The sequence below is a fragment of the Pipistrellus kuhlii genome, unplaced genomic scaffold (genome assembly GCF_014108245.1).
Source record: "Pipistrellus kuhlii isolate mPipKuh1 unplaced genomic scaffold, mPipKuh1.p scaffold_m20_p_3, whole genome shotgun sequence".
In the NCBI taxonomy this organism is placed as follows: Eukaryota; Metazoa; Chordata; class Mammalia; order Chiroptera; family Vespertilionidae; genus Pipistrellus; species Pipistrellus kuhlii.
This window is the reverse complement of record NW_023425529.1, coordinates 80,212,022-80,226,169: the sequence shown is the minus strand read 5'-3', so window position 1 is coordinate 80,226,169 and position 14,148 is coordinate 80,212,022. Positions and strand designations below refer to the sequence as shown.

The 14,148-nt window shown below is 40.6% G+C and overlaps 1 protein-coding gene across 3 annotated transcripts in view; it reads right to left on the bottom strand.

Moving 5' to 3' along the window:
- Nucleotides 1-14,148, bottom strand: part of CUNH12orf4 (chromosome unknown C12orf4 homolog) — a 53,307-nt gene that overhangs the window by 38,299 nt on the left and 860 nt on the right. For all 3 annotated transcript variants that reach the window (XM_036457428.2, XM_036457429.2, XM_036457427.2), the window contains exons 2-4: nucleotides 12,971-13,173; nucleotides 10,541-10,686; nucleotides 2,263-2,444 (exon numbers count right to left, since the gene is read on the bottom strand). In XM_036457428.2, coding sequence (XP_036313321.1) covers nucleotides 2,263-2,444; nucleotides 10,541-10,686; nucleotides 12,971-13,148 — 506 coding nt within the window. In that variant the 5' untranslated portion in view covers nucleotides 13,149-13,173. The remainder of the gene's footprint in view (nucleotides 1-2,262; nucleotides 2,445-10,540; nucleotides 10,687-12,970; nucleotides 13,174-14,148) is intronic.

Below are 14,148 nucleotides of genomic sequence, written 5' to 3'. Positions count from 1 at the left end.
CCAATTTTTATTTTGTTCTTGTCTGAAAAATATATTCACAATTTTATTGGCTACCTTATAAAGAACAAGAAAACAAAATGTTTCTCTCCCCCAGGCACACAACTTAAACTATTTACCCAGTGGCAACTACCCATACTACAAGTATCCCATCTAGAAAAAAATAAACTGTTTCAAAACATCTAATCAGCAAATCCAAACACATAAAGAGTGACAAATGTATCAAAAAATCATGTTCTTTTTGACCCAGAAACAGTTCTAATATCTTACTGGATATGAGAATAAAAGGTCCAGAGGAGTTGAATTATTATGAAAACGAACAAATCTATGCAATATAGGAACTCTGATCTGGTATACAAAAGACAGTAGCCACAGGAAAAATGATTAAATCTATTTGCTATGATTTCTGTGTTTTAAGTTTTTTTAAAAATGATGACAACCCTCAAAATAACACATTATTCTCATCTTGCTAGTCCCAAAGTTCCTAATGAGAACCTAATGAAGGCCAGAAGCAAACCAGTACATCATTTTAAATTTATTTCTTTGGGCCAAAACCAGTTTGGCTCAGTGGATAGAGCATTGGCCTGCGGACTGAAAGGTCCCAGGTTCGATTCCGGTCAAGGGCATGTACCTTGGTTGCGGGCACATCCCCAGTAGGGGGTGTGCAAGAGGCAGCTGATCGATGTTTCTCTCTCATCGATGTTTCTAACTCTCTATCCCTCTCCCTTCCTCTCTGTAAAAACTCAATAAAATATATATTTTTTAGAAATTTAAATTTATTTCTTTGGGACTAATTTCATAATATGTAATTTTTCCTAATATACTTTCACAATTAAAGAAATTTTACATCAGCAACACTAAAAAATTATTTTAATGCCACATATACCTAAAATCTTAAATAAATGTTTTTATCTTAATGTAATTAGAGCCAGCTAGATCAAAATGGGTTATCTGGAAGAAGTGTATCCTGAATTACCTGTTATAGAATTAGTAGGAAGCAGTCTAGAAAGTAATGCTTTAAAATAATGCTAGCAATTTTTTACTTACTCTGAGGAAAAAAAAATGGATCGTAAAAACACTGTTTGCATACTGTATTAAGTAATTCATACAAAATGAATTTAAATCTAATCAACTTTTCTTGGAATATAACTAGTGTTTTTGTGTCTCCCCCCGCCCCCCCGGCATATAAATAAGCTTACAAAATGAATTGAGAGTATGGACTTAGTCACATCAAGGTTTTAAATAGGTCCTGAAAAGGGAGCAGTATGGCATAGTGCATAATAGCTTTAGAGTCAGACTCCCTGGTTTCAAATTCTAGCTTTTCCTTAGGTAAGTTACTGAAGCTTCAGTTTCCTCATCTGCACAATGGGTGTTAACAGTAGGGTTGTGGTAAGGATAAATGAGATAGGGCATCTGTTATGAACTGCATGTTTGTGTCCCTCCAAATTCATATGTTGAAACCCTGCCGAAACCGGTTTGGCTCAATGGATAGAGCATCAGCTTGGGGACTGAAGGGTCCAGGGTTCGATTCCGGTCAAGGGCATGTACCTTGGTTGCGGGCATATCCCCAGTAGGGGGTGTGCAAGAGGCAGCTGATCGATGACTCTCTCTCATATTTCTAACTCTCTATCTCTCTCCCTTCCTCTCTGTAAAAAATCAATAAAATATATTAAAAAAAAAGAAGAAAAAAAAACAAAACCCTAACCTGCCCCTTGCAATGTGATGGTGTTTGAAGGTAGGGCTTTTGGGGAGGTAATTAGGTTTAGAAAAAGCCATGAAGTTGAAATCCTCATAATGGAATTAGAGGAAGAGATGCGAGAGCTCTCACTCTAGAAAAGACACAGTAGGAGCACACAGTGAGGAAAGGCCATGTGAGCACACATCAAGAAGGTACTATCCATAAACCAGGAATGAGAAATAATTTCTGTTGTTTACACTACCCAGTCTATGGTATTTTTCTATAGTAGCCTGAACTGACTAAGACAGCATCCAAAACACTTTGATCAGAAGTAAGCTATTCTTCTTATGAGAAATAGAATATATAAAGTCACCATTATTTATTTTGGTAAATCACTTGAGAAGTTTTATAAACTTAAGAGGATTTCCCAGTTGAAATTACATATTTAAACACACAAGAAAATTGCTAATATGAAAGAATTTTTTTCTATTTTACTCTTAAATTTTATAACAAAATAAAAACAAGTTCTGTAGGACATAAGTGATGATGTAACATTTAATTATGATAATGCAAGAAATTTTAAATACCTCTCTCGTAATTTTTTCAGTTCCACGTCTCTTTCACCAATCAGTTCTGAGATACTAACAAAATAATTATGTTCCAAATTTAGGAGCGTTTCAGAGGCAGGAGAATGAATTAGGTCATGGTACACATCTGCAAAATCTTCATCCCAACTGGGTTCTTCAGGCCTTGCGTGCTCCAATGTGGTCTACAAATGATACACAGACATTCTTAAATCACGATGTAGGATTTTTATTTAACACACTATTAGAAAAGCATGTACTATTATATTATGATTCTATTTTTGTACATCAGATAAGGACAGAAAGACGTTGTCTTTTTATATAAGTGTATATATTGGTTATCTATGATTATCTGAGTAAACACACAAAAATTAAAAGATATAAACTAAGTTGTTAACATGGGTTACCTGAAGGCAAGGATGGGGAGAGGGTAATGTGGAGGAAGAGATGGGAAGTGTGCACAATAAAAACAAAATAAAACATTATGCTATAACCCAATTTCTTTAAATAGCATATACACACAAGGATGTGATTAATAAAATGCTAATTATGGCTATTTCAGGGCAGTGGGACTGGTGATGATCTTTGCTTTTTTATATTATAATGTGCTAGAGACCTGATGCACAATATTCATGCCCTCATGAGGGTTGGAGGAGTCCCTCTTGAGCAGTCTGGGAGCCCTCGAGGGATGTCCCCAAGCAGGCCTAAGCCGTCAGTCAGACATCCTTAGCACTGCCACAGAATTGGGAGAGGCTCCCTCCACCACCACTGCGCTTGACAGCCATCCATCAGCTCAGCTTGTGGTTGAGCGGCGCTCCCACTGTGGGAGCAGACTGACCAGGAGGCAGCTGCTGCATTGAGCATCTGCCCCCTGATGGTCAGTGTGCATCATAAGGACCGGTCATTCCGCCATTCAATCAATTTACATATTACCCTTTTATTATCCTATCTAATGAAAGGGCAATATGCAAATTAACCATCACTCTGCTACACTCACCAGCCATGCCCAGCAGACAATCAGGAGCGAGTATGCAAATTAACCCACCCCTGGCAATGGAGGAAGCCAAGATTCTGCAGCCCTGGCCTGTTTTGACCTCTGCTTAAGGCTACAAAGTTTCAATTATAGGAGATAAATAAATTCCAACAGAAATGGCTGCTGCCACAGAGTAAGCAGGAGGCTTGGCTCCACTTCAGGCTACAAAGTTTCCATTGTAGAAGATAAATAAATTCCAGATACAAGGGCCTTTACTTATGTCACCAGAGGGTGTGGCCAGCCTGCCTGCAAACCGCCACAAGCCTCATGCCCCAAGGCAGGGGTCTTCAAACTACGGCCTGAGGGCCACATGCGGCCCGCAGAGGAGTCTGATCCGGCCTGCCAGGTTTTTTGGGCAGTGAGCGCAGCCGAGGTGTTACAGTTCGGCCGCCAGGTCCTGCATATACACTGTCACTGCACGGCCCCTCTGACCCCTCTGCCTCTTTAAGAGCACAGTGCCTGCTGGGGCTCAGAGAGTGCGACGTGCCGCCGCACAGGCATGTCTGTGCTGTGCTGCGCGGCAATGATGTAAAAAGGCGCCCGCTTCACCCCAAGGCAACGTGGTGTCTGTGTGCTGTGCCTGCCTGTCAGTGAGGTTCTCCTCCTCTCCCTCCACTGCCTTCACCAAAGGTCGGTCGAAAGTGCCATAGAAAGAAATTTTTGCCAGATGGGGGGTTTCTGCCCGATTGGGGGTTGGTGACTCATGAAAATTCCCCTTTGGGGGTGGGTGGTGGGGCGTTCGGTGCTGAAATCAAAATTCTGCCAGTTGGGGGGTGGGCGGTGGGGGGTGGTTGGGAGGTCAGGGCTTCGGTGCTGAATTGCCCATATGGAAAATTCTGCCAGTTTTGGGGGGAAGGTGTTCGGTGCTGATATGTGAAATCAAAATTCTGCCAGGTGGGAGGTGGGGGGAGGTTAGGGGTTCGGTGCTGAATTGCCCATATGGAAAATTCTGCCAGTTTGGGGGGAAGGTGTTCGGTGCTGATATGAGAAATCAAAATTCTGCCGGGGGGGGGAGGGGGGGGGACGGACGGACTTGGACCAAGTCTCTTTGTGGAAGAATTGAGACTGACAGCATGCCGCCCCAGCCAACAGCCTTTTTTTTTTTTCCATGAGGCAACCCTGATCACATCTTCCTACTAATATAGCCAGGCCCATTCCAAACCAGAAAGTCAACTCCAGTGTAAAAAGACGATTAAAGCCTTTTAAAGGGGTTTACATTAAAAATTTTATATGCATTTTGCATTTCCTTTTCAGTGTTCACGTGCTGATTCCGAACATATCAATTTGGCCGTTATATAGGGAGATATAACCGAACCCCATCAGGGACTGAGCTGGTCTGCTTAGAAAAGCCTGCAAGAGGTAAGTGTCCACATCGGGGGCAGAGACCTACTAACTAATGGGAGTTCATACACTGTGTGTGTGTGTGTGTGTGTGTGTGTGTGTGTGTGTGTGTATATATATACACACACATATTAGTATTTTACTAATAGCAATTTGGAATCCCTAGGAAACAATGATGTCAAGAAAAAGAAAAATTGACTCTGAGTGTAGGATATTCAAAGAACAGTGGACTTATGATTACTTTTTCACGCGGTACAAAGAAAAAGCTGTGTGTCTGATATGCCAGAATATAGTTGCTGTGTTCAAAGAATACAATTTGCGACGCCACTATCAAACTCAACATAAAGATAAATATGATTGTTTGGTCGGAGAAGTGAGAAAAGATAAAATATTAAAACTGAAACATACACTGACAACTCAGCAAAATACTTTTGTGAAGCAGAAGCAGCTAAATATTTCATCACTGCGGGCAAGTTTTCAAGTTGCCAAGCTAATAGCGCGCAATGGAAGACCATTTGTGGAGGGAGAATTTGTTAAAGAATGCCTTCTTTCTGTTGCCAAAGAGATGTGTCCAGAGAAGGCCGATTTATTTAGTACAGTGAGTCTTTCAGGAGCTACAATGACACGAAGGATTGAAGAAATGGGAGACAATTTGCAGCACCATTTGCAAAACTCTGTAAAAAAACTTTGCTATTTTTCCTTGGCACTCGACGAAAGCAATGATGTTCGTGATTCTGCCCAACTTCTCATTTTTATGCGTGGGACAAATGAGTATTTTGAAGTCACAGAAGAGCTTGCTGCACTGCGAAGTATCAAAGGTACAACCACAGGAGTGGATATATATGAAAAGGTTTGCCAAACTGTGAATGGTTTGGAGCTGGACTGGGCTAAACTAGCCAGTGTGACAACTGATGGTGCTCCTAGCATGGTGGGGTCTAAGAGAGGAGTAATTGCTCACATTAAACAAGAGATGGACAAACATAACCATCCTCATCCAATTGCCATACACTGCCTCATCCACCAACAAGCGCTGTGTTTTACATCACTGAAGTGGGACTCTGTTATGAAAATTGTGGTATCTTGTGTTAATTTCATTAGAGTTCATGCACTAAACCACAGACAATTTCAGGAATTTCTGTCTGAGCTAAATATTGCCCATGAGGATGTTCTGTACCACACAGAAGTCCATTGGCTGAGTAGAGGGAGAGTTTTGAAATGTTTCTATGACTTACTTCCGCAGATTACAGCTTTTCTACTTTCAAAAAACAAAGAAGTACCAGAGCTCAGTGATGCAGAATGGAAATGGCACCTTGCCTTTCTGACAGATATAACAGAGCTACTCAACAGTTTCAATCCGCAACTTCAAGGAAAGGGGAAGCTCATCTGTGATATGGCATCGCATGTGAAAGCACTTGAAGTAAAATTAGGCCTTCTCATCAAACAAGTAAAGGAGGAAAACTTCAGCCATCTCCCAACAATTCAAAACCTGTCAGCGGACAAACCATTGGTTGCATTCCCAAAGAAAACATGTGTGGATTCACTGGAATTGTTGCAAAAGGAGTTTCAATTTAGATTCAAAGAGCTTCATCTCCATGAACAGGACATACAGCTTTTTCGTAACCCATTTTCTGTTGAGATTGAAAATGTCCTTACAATTTACCAAATGGAACTGGCTGAATTGCAGAATTGTGACTCTCTGAAAGACGCATTCAAGTCAAGTAGCCTTCTGAATTTCTATGCATCTCTCCCCTCTGAGACATAGCCAAATATCAGGAACCATGCACTCAAAATGGTAACCATCTTTGGTAGCACTTATGTCTGTGAACAGACTTTTTCAAGAATGAAACATCTGAAATCTCCAACCAGATCAAGATTAACTGATGCCCACTTGCATCACTTGTTACGACTAGCAGTGACAAATATGGAACCGGACATTGACCATCTCATTAGCCAAAAGCAGGCCCACAGTTCCCATTGAAATACTGGTAAGTGATCTGTTTATTTATAAATGTTCTTCATTTTATTTATATTGTATTTGTTACCTTTTTGCGAAATAAGATATGTGCAGTGTGGGTAGGAATTAGTAGTTCATATAGTCCGGCCCTCCAGCTCTCTGAAGGACCGTGATCTGGCCCCCACTTTAAAAAGTTTGAGGACCCCTGCCCCATGGGAACCCCCACCCTGATTTGGGACACCCTTCAGGGCAAACCAGCTGGCCCCCACCCATGCACCAGGCCTCTATCCTATCTAATAAAAGAGTAATATGCAGATTGTCCATCACTTCAACACACAAGATGGCTGCCCCCATGTGGTCAAAGATCCTGCCCCTATGTGGACACAAGATGGCCACCACAAGATGGCAGAGGAAGGCCTACTCTTACACAAATTTTGTACATTGGGCCTCTAGTTTTTATATTAAGATAAATAACCCTAGCTGGTGTGGCTCAGTGGAGGGAATATCAGCCTGCAGACTGTAGGTCTCAGATTCGATTCCAGACAGGGGCACATGCTCAAGCTGAGGGCTCAGAAGGCAGCTGGTCAACGATTCTCTCTCATTACTGATATTTCTATCTCTCCCTCTCCCTTCCCATCTGAATCAATAAAAAATATATATATATTTTTAAAAAGATAAATAAATAAATAAGCATTTATTTACATAAAGTCAGGGAGAGGAGAGGTTCTGCTACCAGATATTATATCAAAATAAGAACACTCCTAGAGGAGAAACTACTTTCTTCAGGAATTCTTTCTTGATCATTCCTTCTTCCTCAACTTTTCTACATGATCCCACACTGATCCCACTGACTGCACAGGTTACAACAGTCTGTGGATTTCTTTGTATCTTCCTACTCGACTGTATGCTTCCTGAGGGCAAAGACTTATCCTCAGCTCTACACTCAACCTATTTTCAAGGTATAAAAATATTGGTTCATTTTAGAGGTATAAAAATATAATAAATTAAATGAAATTATTCTTTTAATACATCTTATAACTTTGTTTCCTTTGATCAGCAGAACAATTGTGATTCTTTAAATTGTTATTGTCACAGATTTATGCTTTTTAACAAAATAATTAAGCTTGTAATAATTAAAATTATATATAAGCATAGTATCGTCTTTTATGTAACCAGGAAACCTTACTGAGCACAGAGCAAACTGCTTAGAATAACAAATATGACCCCATAAAATTTATTTCTTTCAAATTCTCATAGACTGAGTTAAAGTGGAATGTAATTCATTCATTATTGCTAGCAATTATTAAATTTATTTGTTTATGTATTCTTGTATCTGGCTCTCTAACTAAAATGTAAATTTCACTTTTGTCTGTCTTGCTCACTATTTTATACCTGGCATATGAGATTCTGAATATACTGTATTTCATCAATTCTAAGATACATATTTTTTTTATTATTCATCTCTGAAAAATCAGTAATATTTTACATTTGATGGCATCTTGGCATTCTATCAAGTTTAAAAACAGAAGTGTTCTTAGTAGTAAATAAAATAATGGTATGTAGCCGAAACCGGTTTGGCTCAGTGGTGGAGCGTCGGTCTGCGGACTGGGGGGTCCCGGATTCGATTCCGGTCGGGGGCATGTACCTGGGTTGCGGGCACATCCCCAGTGGGGGGTGTGCAGGAGGCGGCTGGTTGATGTTTCTCTCTCATCAACGTTTCTAGCTCTCTGTCCCTCTCTCTTCCTTTCTGTAAAAAATCAATAAAATATATTTAAAAATAATAAATAAATAAAATAAAATAATGGTATGTATTATGATCAAAGGTATGTTAGACTTTATGAAATAAGGTATATTATTTAAATGGAAAAATGATGACGTTATGTAACTATCTAAAAACAGTTAGAAGGTAAGTAAGTAAAAGAACAAAAGTAAACCAGATGAAAATAAGCTACTACTGCTAGCTTAAGGTTGCCTATTAAAATACAGGTCATCCAGTTAAATTAGAATTTCAGATAAACATCAAATAATTTTTTATTATAATTATGTTCCACAGAATATGGCATATACTTATACCAAAACTAGTGGCCTGGTGCACAGAATTTGTGCACAGTAAAAAGGAATTAATTAGAGGAAATATTTTAATATTGCTATTTGCCCTTTCTCTGTAATAGAAGTGTCAGAGATAAAGAAAATTAGTAAAATGTATATAAATCGGTCCTCCCCTGCAGGCCTAGTCCCCCCAACTGCCCTCCCCTGCAGGCCTTGATTCCCCCCAATTGTCCTCCCCTGCAGGTCTGACTCCCCCACAATTTCCCTCCCCTGTAGGCCTGATCACCCTCAACTGCCCTCTCCTGCTGGCCTGATCGCCCACAATTGCCCTCCTCTGCAGTCCTGGTCCCCACAACTGCCCTCCCCTGCAGGCCTGGATTCCCCTCTACTGTCCTTCCCTACAGGCCTGGTCCCCCCCAACTGCCCTCCCCTGCAGGCCTGGTCCCTCCCTACTGCCCTCCCCTACATGCCTGATCCCCCCACAACTGCCCTCCTCTGCTGGCCTGATTACCCACAACTGTCCTCCCCTGCAAGCCTGGTCCCCCCAATTGCACTCCCCTGCAGGCCTGGTCCCCCCAATTGCACTCTCCTGCAGGCCTGGTCCCTCCCAACTGCCCTCCTCTGTTGGCCTGGATGCCCCCAACTGCCCTCCTCTGCTAGCCTGATCGTCCACAACTGCCCTCCCCTGCTGGCCATCTTATGGCAGCCATGTTGTGTCCACATGGGGGCAGCCACCTTTGACCACATGAGGGCAGCCATCTTGTGTGTTGGAGTGACAGTCAATTTTCATATTACTCTTTTATTAGATAGGATAGCTATTCGCCCTTTCTCTATAATAGAAGTGTCAACCAAATTCATAATCAACAATAACAGATTGAAACATACACGGGCAATTGGCACCAGCGAGAGCTTTATATGTATCGCGCATGCGCGAGTCAACTTAGCCTTTTATAAATATAGAATAAACTTGCTTAATTACCATAGATCTGCTTTCTGATTTAGCTAAACCTTTTCCAACCCAGTGAAGCACCCCAACTTCTCTTTCAGGTAATTGTGAGCAACACAGCAGTAAATATCAACATGAAGCAGATTATTAGTGTAGATTACACAGGGAGAACAAAGGGAAAAATATTTAACCACAGCAGTATTTGACTATATTCTATGCAGTGAGAAAACCTGAAGTCATTTTCAAGGTCCACCATTTCTTACTTCTTTTCCTTCCGGTCAAGTTTCTAAACTTTCTAAGTCTCTGTTTTTCCAGCTAATGAAAAGAAAACAGGAATCCACAGAGTCTCCTATCTACCTACCCCAGGACTTCTGTGAGGATCAAATGAGATAAGGCACTGGAAAACATTTCACAGACATTTGGTTAGAGTGTGAAATGTTTGAACCTAGCTATAAAACAAGTGGTGTTCTTGGGCTGAAGAAATTGCAAGGAAGCTAGGGAGAGGAAGCCGGGCATTGCTATGAGACGTCATTACCCAGCACACCATAGTGACCGTTTCTGGACTGGGCTGTGGGCCGCATTTTGTGCCATGGGATTTTGGTAGCATTGGCTGCTATTTGGTGGGTTGTTGCTCCAGAGTGATGGCAGGGCCTGAGTCCCACTGGGAGAAGCTAAGTTTTGCTTTGTGGGTGCCAGGTTCGCAGAGCCATGTCTCATGGCAGCTCCTGCACTGAGCACCTTCCCCCTGGTGGTCAGTGAGTGTCATAGAGACTGGTCAGATGGTCAGACACTTAGTATATAAGCCTTTAAAATATATAGATATTAATGTTATGGAATAAATTTTTGTAATTAAAGAAAAAAGGATTCTACACCTGTTTCAGTATTATCTTAGCAATTTAAAAATCCTCATCAAAGTCCAGAATATCCTTGAAATTTATAATATGATCTATTTTCTTACCTCAGCATAAGCTTTGGCCCATGTACTTGCCAGATGATCTAAATCTACTTCACCTGATTTCACAGCTTCCAGCGATGCTTCAGCCTCTCTATCATAATCTCTGAGGGATTCTTCTTCTATAAACCGGATCAGAGCTTCTTTTAAGTCTATAACAGGGTTAAGAAATGCTATCATCAGCAAAATCCAGACAAAAACAGGAAACATTTTACCTAAGCATTCCAATGTCAAATTTATTTTATCGAGCCAAAACTGTTTGGCTCAGTGGATAGAGCGTCAGCCTGCAGACTGAAAGGTCCCGGGTTCGATTCCGGTCAAGGGCATGTACCTTGGTTGCCGGCACATCTCCAGTGGAGGGTGTGCAAGAGGCAGCTAATTGATGATTCTCTCTCATCGATGTTTCTAACTCTCTATCCATTACACTTCCTCTCTCTCTGTAAAAAATCAATAAAATACCTATATTTTTAAATTATTTTATCAAGTACAATCTATATAATAAAGAGGTAATAATTGGTCCTATGATGTCACAGCACGACCAGGCTGCATGCACATAGGAGCTGGTGGGCAGGGATGGGGTGGGGACTTGCACCCATGGTACATGAGGCTGCCGCAGGTGGAAGCCCTCCCCTCCACACACACCTGTTGGAAGTGCATGCAGGCCCTCGGTGCATCCCGATCCAGAAGGGGGCATCAGGATGGGGGCGGGCTTCAGCGGAGATCTCTCAGCACTCTTGCATTGGGGTGCAGAGGGAGAGCACATGGAAGTTAGGGGGTTTAGGCCAGGAGGGGAGAGCAGATAGGCAGTTAGGGGGATCTGACCAGCAGGGGAGAGCAATTAGGCAGTTATGGGGATCAGGCCAAGAGGAGAGAGCAATTAGGGCCATTAGGCCAGCAGGGGAGCAGTTAGGGACTTCAGGCAGGCAGGTGAATACTTAGGAGCCAGTGATTCTGGATTGTGAGAGGAATCCCAAATTGGAGAGGGTGCAGGCCAGGCTGAGGCGACCGTGCGCCCCATTCTTTCCCCTCCCCCAGTATCTAAATAAAATAAAATAAGCTTAGGGGATAATTTACCTACTTCACAACCATTTTTCTTTTTTAAAAAAATCTTTATTGTTGAAAGTATTACATATGTCCCCTTTTTTCCTCCATCGATCCCCTCCAACTCTCCCCCCTCAGGCCCTCACTACCCCACTGCTGGCATTGCTGGGTTATGCATATATACATACAAGGTCTTTTCACAACCATTTTTCTTTACTTTTACAGGTTACTGCATGGACAATGGTCAAAATTCTTGACTCATGTATAGCCTTGACACCAATTTGAAATGATAATTTCTTAAGCTTGTTGTTTCAGTTTGAAACTGAGTTGATAAAATCACATACAGTAAAAATTCTATAGATTTCAAGGGTTTGAAGGTTACTGTATTTAAATGAAAAAGTTTCCTATATATGTATTGTTACATTCTTTGAATTTGAAGAAATTGAATGATTAGTGTATTAAAACTGATGTAATTCAGATGCTATATACCAGTAAATCCAATTTTAGAGACAATACTTAAAAAAACTGATATAATGGAAAGAGCACTGGGAGAGAAGTCAGTATGCTTGTGTTCTGGAGTGGGCTCTGACCACCACATTACTTTAAACCAGTGGCATGCATTAGAATCCCCTGGAGGGCTTACTGAAGTAGCTTGCTGCATGCTACCCGAAGTTTTTGATTCAGCAAGAATGGGGTGGGGCTCAAGAATGTGCAATTCTAACAAGTTTCCAGGTGATGCTACTACTCCTGACCAGGAAACAACTTTTGAGAGCCACTGCTTTAGGCAAATATTTTAACCTTTTTATTTCAGATTTCCTTAATCTGTACAATGAACGTTTCTAGGTTCCCTAACTCTAACTTTCTATGATCCAACATATTCTCAATTAAATTTTTTTTTCATCTGTGAAGTAGGACATAGGCTTTTAAAATGGTTTAATATAGATGACTTTATGGAATTAATTTAGATAAGCAAAAATTATTCAACAATTTATATTCCTTCTCTTCCATGACATTTTAGGAACTGAGAACCAGATCATTAAAGGGGCAATGTGTTTAGCAATATAATTCTATAATATAATAACTGACAGCTGAAATGCCTTATGAATCCATTCAACTAAGAAGAGGTTAAAAATTCTATTCCAGACTTTGTAACTAGTTTTTCATTACATGATTTAATTTTTAAACTAACCTGCCTTATCAACAACTACCAGAGTTAAAGGAAAAATCACTAAATAAAACAAAGGTCTGGGGAATCTTTTTATTCTTAAAGCAGTTAAACATTTTATATTTTATGGCTCTTTCCAATGCTTCTTAGTTTTATGCTTTCTAATATGAATCTTGTAATGTCAGAAACTCTAGATAAACAATAAAGTAGCTTTAAAAATCAGTCCTCACCTTTTTCTATAAAGCATGGCAAACTGTGCAGCAGCATCAGGCGTCCATGTAAGTAACTGACATTCTCTTGAACAGGAAATTGGAGGGGCACCCTCAGTTCTAAGCACTGACTTCCTATTTTGAATTTATAGACAAACTCCCTCTCTCGGTTGCAGAATCTTTCTCTGTTTTTCTTCATCTTCTTTGGCAGGATATCTATAGAACTAACAAAAAAGCAGCAAGTTATAAGTCCATAAAAACATGATATACCACATTATTGCTCTACCACTTCCAAGAAAATATTCCACTTCTCAAAGGTTTTGTGTGACTCGAAGCCAATTATTCTAGTTTTTCCTACTTTTATCCTTGTGTTTTTATCTTTGTGGTGAAAATGAAGTGCATCTTTTAAAAATGAGGACAGTTTCCTTTAAGATTTATTTAAGGAAAAATATGTCCATAGAGAACTTTGCATTTCCAGGCAGGATTCTCAAGAACAAAAAAAGAACAGGGAGAAAAGAGCAGAGAGGAGTCTGAGGAAGAGATGCATAGGTGGGAAAATAGGATAATAGCATTTATGAAATAGTTGGTGAACACAAAATCAAAGAAACAGCACAGCCGGCTTGGTTCAGTGGTGGAGCATTGACCTATGAACCAGGAAGGTCACAGTTAGATTCCTGGTCAAGGCACATGCCCAGGTTGCCAGCCCCATCCTCAGTGTGGGGCTTGCAGGAGAGAATCAATGATTCTCTCTCATCATTGATATTTTTATATCTCCTCCCTTCCTCTCCGAAATCAATAAAAATATATTTTTAAAAAACCAAAGAAACAGATCAGGGACGAAGAAGTAATCTTGGAATTCCTAGATGTTTTATGAGATCAGATTGGGGGCAGAGGGAAGGGAGATGGGTGTTGGAAAGATTTTTATGTGGGAGGAAGATACACAGAAAATAGAAAGCATAAAATATCCCAAAAGGCAAACTGGATGCTGTTCAAAAAGAAGAAAATCCAGTAAAACAGAGTAAGAATCAACGTCCTGTAAAGGTTTGTCAGCCTCCTTCCTAGACGTAAGAATCTCTAGGCTTTTCCTCATCAAATCAGTTCTTACACTACTCTGGGACAAAACAGAACACGACACAAATTACAGTAATCTTTCAAACAAGTAGATATCTTGTTATTTACCTGCTTAAAACACTGTATAA